This window comes from Mercenaria mercenaria, chromosome 6 (genome assembly GCF_021730395.1).
Source record: "Mercenaria mercenaria strain notata chromosome 6, MADL_Memer_1, whole genome shotgun sequence".
Taxonomy (NCBI): domain Eukaryota; kingdom Metazoa; phylum Mollusca; class Bivalvia; order Venerida; family Veneridae; genus Mercenaria; species Mercenaria mercenaria.
The window spans coordinates 51,230,849-51,239,389 of NC_069366.1; the positions used below are offsets into that span (position 1 = coordinate 51,230,849).

General features: G+C 33.8%; 1 protein-coding gene across 1 annotated transcript in view; it reads left to right on the forward strand.

The window, feature by feature from the left end:
• LOC123548915 (RING finger and SPRY domain-containing protein 1-like) overlaps positions 1 to 6,791 on the forward strand; it is a 61,901-nt gene extending 55,110 nt beyond the window's left edge. The window contains exon 15 of the mRNA XM_045336559.2: positions 927 to 6,791. Coding sequence (XP_045192494.2) covers positions 927 to 1,365 — 439 coding nt within the window. The 3' untranslated portion in view covers positions 1,366 to 6,791. The remainder of the gene's footprint in view (positions 1 to 926) is intronic.
• Positions 6,792 to 8,541: the final 1,750 nt, after the last annotated feature.

The following is an 8,541-nucleotide window of genomic DNA, read 5'->3' on the forward strand; positions in this document are numbered from 1 at the left end:
ATAGAAATTCTAAGAAGTTTGCTGGAATATGTCTTAATTTAACTTACCTTTGACATAAATTTGAATTCAAGGAAGTATTTAGTTGATACAATGGACATAAGTATGTATAGTAGAGAAGACATGGAATAAAAATAGTAATTTCAGTTGGTACGAAATCTTTGTGAAGTTTTCTGTTTGACTTGTAAAAAGTAAATAAATATTTACTGATTTTTAGCCGGATTTTCGGCATCGCCTTTGGTTAATATTATTGATAAAGTCAGATATCTCTGTTATTATCAAAGCTATTGACATGAAACTGAAAGTAGTTATTTACTATCAAAGTCTAGGAGAAACAATCCCCATAACTCTGATTTTAATTTTGACAGAGTTATGCCCTTTTTAACTTAGAATTTTTTGGTTAAAGTTTTTGATAAAGTCAATTATCTCTGTTACTATCAAAGCTTTTTACTTGAGACTTAAAATAATTATTTAATATCAAAGTCTACACCAGGAGAAACAATCCCCATAACTTTGATTGAATTTTGACAGAGTTATGCCCCTTTTTAACTTAGAATTTTTTGGTTTAAGTTTTATATGATTATATAATTCAGAGACAAGCACTGAGAAAAGTTGAGTGTGCTGTCTTATGGACAGCTCTTGTTTTACTTAATGTTATGGACAGGTAATGACATTTGACAATTTACCTATTCTCCATTTGTGATTTCGGCATACTCTGGTTTTTTATGGATAGTCAGCTGCATTCATGTATGAAGAATGCCGGACTGTATATGGGCAGTACTTAATCATATAGAAATTGACGAATGTCTTCAGGCAAGTAAAACATACGTATTTGTAAAAGAATCTCACAAGAACATTTTCGAAAAAAATGTTTATAATGATATTTGCATAACATGTGCAGTGTTAATAGTTCTACTTCTTTGTTTCAGTGGTTTCTGCTCAACCTGTGCATTACAACTGGAAAATTGTCCAATCTGTCGGCAGGAGATATCCGAACGTCGAGAATTATCCGGATTTCCGGGAAAAACGTACAGTGTATGCTCGGTGCCAGTCAGTACTGTATCTAAGGACTCTTCTAAAGAGAGTGAAAATGTTAGTTATAACAATGCCATAGGCACCAATCTTATGAAAGAGAAAGACCTAGATGCCAAAGATAGGACGAAATTGAAAAGTGTAAAATCGGGCCGAGAGTCCAAAACTGGAATAGATAGAAATGATAGTCAGACTAAATCGGTGGCTAGTGTAGAAAAAGACTCGACAAAATCATTAGATTTTATGAAAAACTGTGAAACAGAGCTGCCCAAAGACACAAGACTGAAAGCTGAAAACGAAATGCACATAGATCCAGTTGCAGATTCCATTAGCTAGTGATAAATTTTCAAGTTTTTAGCTCGACTATTTGAAATGTTTTTATAAGTAGCCATGTTATTGTCATCACAGTGTCGGTGTCTTTGTTATACCCCCACCAAACTTGTTTGAGGGGGGTTTATAGGAGGCAGTTTTGTCGCGTCCCGTCCCGTCCCGAAATCTATTATCTCAGTTATTACCAAATGGATTTGATTCAAACTTAAAATACATGTTCCACCTTATCACCCACATCATATGACACAAGGTGCATAACTCTTGACACCAAGTTTTCATGAATTATGTCCCCTTTTACTTAGAATTTAAGGTTAATTTTGTTGTATTTTCACTATATCTCAGTTATTACTAAATGGATTTGATTCAAACTTAAAATAGATGTTCCACCTCATCACCCACATCATGTGCCCACATCATGTGACACAAGGTGCATAACTCTGACACCAAGTTTTCATGAATTATGTCCCCTTTTACTTAGAATTTAAGGTTAATTTTGTTGTATTTTCATTATATCTCAGTTATTACTAAATGGATTTGATTCAAACTTAAAATAGTTGTTTCACCTCATCACCCAGATGATGTGACATAAGGTGCTTAACTCTGACATAAATTTTTTATGAATTATGTCCCCTTTTACTTTAAATTTAAGGTTGATTTTGATGTATTTTCACTATATCTCAATTATTACAAAATGGATTTGATTCAAACTTAAAATAGATGTTCCACCTCATCACCCACATCATGTGACACAAGGTGCATAACTCTGACACCAATTTTTCATGAATTATGCCCCTTTTTACTTAGAATTTAAGGTTAATTTTGATGTATTTTCACTATATCTCAGTTACTACTGAATGGATTTGATCCAGACTTAAAATAGATGTTCCACCTCATCACCCACATCATGTGACACAAGGTGCATAACTCTGACACTAATTTTTCTTGAATTGTGTCCCCTTTTACCTAAATTTAAGGTTAATTTTGATGTATTTTCACAATATCTCATTCTGAATGGCTTAGAGCCAAAGGGAAGTAACCTTTTTTTAACTTTTGTACTGAGTTTCTTCCCCTTAAATTCCAGGAATTATTCTATTTTTAGAAATCCTATTTTTAGATTTTCAGTATTTTAGGTATTTTTCTAACTTTTTTTATTATAAGTCCTATGTAAAAAGTAAAAACATTTTTCTGTGGTAACATGGGTCGGTAAGACACTTTTTTGTATTCACTTTTAGTGTATCTCTAATATTAGAGATTTAATATATTTACTTGTATTACTATACTAGTATTACTTATATGTGGAAGCCCAGGATGAAGTACTCCAAAGTATTTTTAAGATTCCTTATGGTTGCCATTCTTCTGTGACAAGACCGTATGGTGGGGGTATGAGTCACTCCTGTGACTGTTCTAGTTGGTATTAACATCACAAAAGTTAGGCATGTAAGCTGATTTCCAAAACTGGCCTGAATGCTTTTAAACTCTACACAAGTCTTAGACATTATTAGATGACTTCACAGATAAGGTTTCATAATTCTGGCTTGTATTTTGTCAAAATTATGCCCATTTTTAACTTATATTTAGCTAGTATTATGTATAAGGGATCTTTTAAAATAATCGATCCCTCTGTTATAAGACAGCTCTTATTAAACAGGGTAACCCTTGACCCCCTGTGAAAATTAAAAGTCTTCTTTTCAGAAGCCATCTGCCAGGTTTCAGGATAGCTTCACAGAAATTGGTGAAAGATTTTTTTCAAGGTGTTTGGATCAGAAAAAAAACATGGCTACTAATGAGCAAAGCTGGTTTTCCTAGTTTTAGAAGTTTAAAAATGTTCTTTTCTGAAACAGTTGGCTAGATTTCAAATTAAATTGGCAATTATACCTTTGGTAACCTTCTACCAAGGTTTTAAAAATTATTCCAGTTTGTCAAAAAGTGGGTCATTTTTCCAATATGTGTATAAAAAAGTACTGTACTGTATTAGAAACTGCTGGCCTGATAACAAAACAGTTTAATACAAATGTCTCTTAGTGTTAAAAACTTAATACAGAATATCTTTTGCATTTAGCTTTTTTAAATGTGTTCAGTAAAATTTTTATTTGCACAATTACACAAAGTCTTGGATGAAATGCTTCTACATATGATAACCAAGACAGGTGCTTGTCCAGTTTTGATGCCCAGAAGGTACCCCACCCATGCTGCCCCTACCCTAATTATACCCCCACAAAACTAAGTTTGGGTGGGGGGGGGTATATAGGAGTGAGCTTGGTGGTCGGTCCGTTGGTTTTGCATGGTTTGCGGATGAAAGGCCTGACCAATTTAAATAATTTATGGTACACAGGTGTAACATCAGAAAATACAGGTCATGTTCAAATTTGGGGTCAGTAGGTCAAAGGTCAAGGTCACAGTGACCCTGAACAGTTAAACGGTTTCCGGATGATAACTTGAGAACGCTTGGTCCTAGGATCATAAATTTTGGTACACGGGTGTAACATCAAGAAATGCAGGTCAGGTTCGACTTAAGGTTGGTAGGTCAAAGGTCAAGGTCACAGGGACCATAACAGTTAAATGGTTTCTGGATGATAATTTGAGAATGCTTAGGCCTAGGATCATAAATTTTGGTACACAGATGTTACATCATGAAATACAGGTCAAGTTCTACATTGAGGTCAGTAGGTCAAAGGTCAAGGTCACAGTGACTTGGAACAGTTAAACGGTTTCCGGATGATAACTTGAGAATGCTTGGGCCTAGTATCATGAAAATTGATAGGGAGGTTGGTTATGACTAGCAGATGACCCCTAATGATTTTGAGGTCAGTAGGTCACAGGTCAAGGTTACAGTGATCCGGAACATTTAAACAGTTTTCAGACAATAACTTGAGAATGCTTGGGACTAGGATCAGGAAACTTATTCTGGAGGTTAGTCATGTCAAGCAGATGACCCATATTGATTTTGAGTTCCAGAGGTCAAGGTCATTTAAACCATTTACGGACAATAACTTGAGAACTCTTGGGCAGAGGATCATGAAACTTCATAGGGAGGTTGATCATGACTAGGAGATGACCTCTATTGATTTTGTGGTCAGTAGGTCAAAGGTCAAGCAAGTTCGGCTTTGACATTGGCTTAGTTCTGTGACAAGGCCATATTGTGGGGGTATAATTCGTCACTCCTGTAACAACTCTAGTTATTTCTAGGGTGGGGATGGAGTGGTTGTGGTACCATAATTATGGGCACAAAGACTGGACAAGCACCTGTGGACCAGGAAGTAAGGTTATTAAATTGAAATGATACAATAAAAATGATATAATCCCTGAAAATAACTTCCTATGTTTGTAATTTAAGTGCTTAAATGATGTTGTATAGAATTTAATACAATTTAACGTAGAGAGGTAAGAATATAAAAAAAAGCTTTAATAGCATAATGATTACTTTGCAGGGATATAAATTAGCAGGGGCCCAGTAGCCCACGGCCCCTAGATTTTGGGCTGGGCCCCTAAATTGTTAAAGAAAATGCCCATATACCTAATGTTAAACATTTATTTTTGACAGTCTGGGCCCCTAAATAAAATTAGCTAGCTTATATCCCTGCTTTGTATATTAAAAACTACGGCTTGGCAGTTTTTCTCAAAGATACCATTTCTTGCTTGACTACTCAAAGAATAAGGAGGGTTGTTGTACTCATGTCAGTGTTGCCATCACTGTGGGCATGGCTTTCAGGTTAAACTTTAATGTTTTATGGCAAGTTTCTCAACTTCACTATATCTTCTTAACTACTGTACCTATTATCATCAAACTTCACAAAAGTGTTAGGTCTTGATGAGATGCAGAAATCTTTTAGTTAAGGGTCAGGTATCTTGAAGATCAAGGTCACTGGACCCTACTCCTGACACATTATATCCCTCACCATCTCAAAAAAGTTCTTTAAGGTTTTCTTTCACACTACCTTATAAATTATATCTTGTATTGTTTCGTAGTATCTATATCCCCCCTGCCCCCCACCCCCATGCAAGCACACACACACACTTCAACTTTTGCTCAGATGTACAGTTTCTTAGTTCACCTTCACCTTGCTTTACACCACCTCCCCTCAACACACAAATGAAGGTGAAAAATCTATACACTTTTTGTTTTTGTATTTTATTATTATCATTTTCACTTCACTATCGATACACATTTTTGAGTAGTCAAGTACACTTCTGACAGCTCTTCTTAACCTTTCTATTTGAATTTCATACTTTAAAAGCATTACACCTAATATGGTGAAAGACAACACTGTGGCATAAACATAACTTCATATTTGATTACATTGTTTTTCAGTGAATTATTGAAATTTTCCTGTAAAATATATATGATATTTTTACAGTGCAAAATGTTCTGGCATGGAACTACCAAATGTGTAAAATTTGGTGGAAACAATTGAAAAAAAGACATGAAGTGATATTAAAAAATTTGTGCATGTAGATTAAAATATCTTTTACTGTTGAAAACCAGATCTTTCATTTTCATTCAAGGCTATGCCACTCGTGTAAATCATTCATTTGGTGTTTACTCGGTGGAAGATGTTCTGATCTTGCACTGAAACAAACGAGTATCCTCTATATATACTTGGGCTCTCACTTGATAGCTACCATTTAAGGATATTGTAGTCAGAACTTTTGTGTAATGGGTAATGGACTGTTACCAAACAAATAGCCTTGCAGTATTTTCTCAAACTGTTTGAGCTTCTGTTAATGCATAAAGTATTGCTAAAGAATACCACATGCTCATTTCTTACTAATATACTAACACTAGATTTGGGGTTGTAAGTGTGTGGTTAATTGTGACATCAATAAAATTCATAGTTAACATGACATCAGCAATTCTAACTGACCAATCAGAGAGCTGCAATTCTAACTGAACAGTCAGAGAGATACATTTTCAAATACCATAATTCAGTATTGATTTCATTGTTTACCAGACTAGAGTTAAAAGGCATAAGTGCTATTTCATACCTTTTGACTAAATTAGTTACAGTTCATTTAAAACCACTATCAGATCTTTATGTGCCATAAATTAACATTTTACAATTTTTCACAAACTTTTTTTGTTTACTTTTAGATTCTTTAAATTTTGAACAGGTTGTTAGTGAATCTCCACTTAATTTTTAAAGGTCCAGCTATGAGTTTTACATCATTAGTAAAGTCTTCAGGGGTGGTTGTATAAACTTCTTGGACTTTAAGGGCATTTTTTGTTATTGCCAGTTTTATGGCCAAAAATAGCACAGAATTGAAAAGTGTAAGTAATGTTAGTAATAGTAAGATTTGGTAAGAAATATTAATTACAACCATTTACAAAGTGTGACTTTTATCTGTTGTAAAAGAACTAAAGGAATTGGGTATAAAATCGTTCAGTCTACTCTGTATTGAGACATATGAACATAGAGTTTTTGTCTGACACTTCACATTTTACTTATTGTATTTTTTTAAGCAATGATTTTGTTTTGCTCACTTGAGTCGATATCCGCTGTCAGACAGTGGCGTCGGCGTCTGGTCTGCCGTTGCCTGGTTACAGTTTATTTTAGTGACACTTTCTCTTTAATATAAAGTATTGCCTGAAACTGGAATACTTGTACCATCATTAAGTACTTGTATAGCAAGCTAAAATAATCTCATCTTGCTTTTTGCAAATTTATGGCCTTTGATATTATAATATATAATTTCCTTGGTTAATTTGATGTTGGTCTATTTTTTTGCACATTATCAAACTATTTGTTTGAAAACTTGGAATACTTGTTTAACATCATAGCAGACTGTACTAATAACATAATCTCATCTTGTTGTTTTGCAAGATATTGGCCCCTTTTGGACGTATAGAAAATCAGTTTTCTGTTAGTATATTTTAGTCCAGTAATCAAACTTAAAAAGTATTTGTTTTAAACTTGCAACACTTGTTCACCATCATAGGCATGCCTGTACTAGCAAGAATGCATAAACTGCCATAACTTGTTTTTGCAAAGATTTATGCCTTTTGACTAGAAATATGATCAGATTTCATTGGTTAAGTGTTTTATGTTTGTAAACTCTTTCTTTGTAAGTTTTCATAGCTATTGCATTTGTAAAGGATTGTAACACTGTTACATCCAAAGCACATCGCCTGTACACAGCAACAACCAAAAAGTCTCCCTTTTTGCAAAAATTATTTGCCCTATAGACTTAGAAAAAGTCCTATCTTGGTTTATATTTTAATCAATTTTTTGATTAATGAAAAAGATTGCTTATCCCAATACTTGCAACTAAGTTTTTCACCGCATTTACAATGCTTACCAGCTAATAAACTAATCTTATATCAACCTGAGATTTTTACAAGATCATAGCCTTTTTATGACATTAGAGAAAATCTTGCTAGATAATATTTTATTATCAAAAAATGATTGAGTGTCTGAGCAACCTCTTAAAGGCTTGTCTGTGTCTTGTATTGTTATTTATACCTTTTAGCTCGACTGAGCAAGTGTTCTAGCCTTTTCGACCCTGGTGGCGTTCAATGATCAGGTGACATAGATCATAAGCATAGCTTTGCTATTATTCTTCAGGCTATCTGCACCTCCTGGGTCAAATTCCAGTACTGTAAATATTTTCAGGCAACATATGCCCCTTTTGGATAAAAATAGTCTGCGTAAAGTATGATGGACAGTACTTTTCAAAACTAATGCAGCTAAAATTAATTTCACAGTTTTTGGTTATAAAACTAGTTGATAGTTCACAAGTCCATAAGATTAATTTTGAATATGCCCTTTGGACTTAGACTTCTGTGTTGTTTTTCTGCAATTGTATTACTAAAGGCTTAGATTTGTATGTTAAAACTTTATTTATTTTACTTTTTCTAATCAAATTACCTACTCACTGTCAAGTAAATCTGACATGTATTTTGGAATTATGCTTTGATTAAATTCTGGTTATTTTGCGTGAGTACAACCTATTACTAATGGCATACTATTGAAATAATTTTTCTTTTTCAGATCAATTCCTTACGTCAGTCCATAATACATGTAAAAATTATGCCTTTTTTGGTCTTTAAATTCAGTTAAAATTTTCATGCAGTCTACATTATTTGCAATGGGATATATATCGAAATATTTCTTTCTCAGTCAATTACTACTTGGCATAAAACTTGATTTATTATGAAATTGCTCCTTTTGGACTTAGAAATATCGG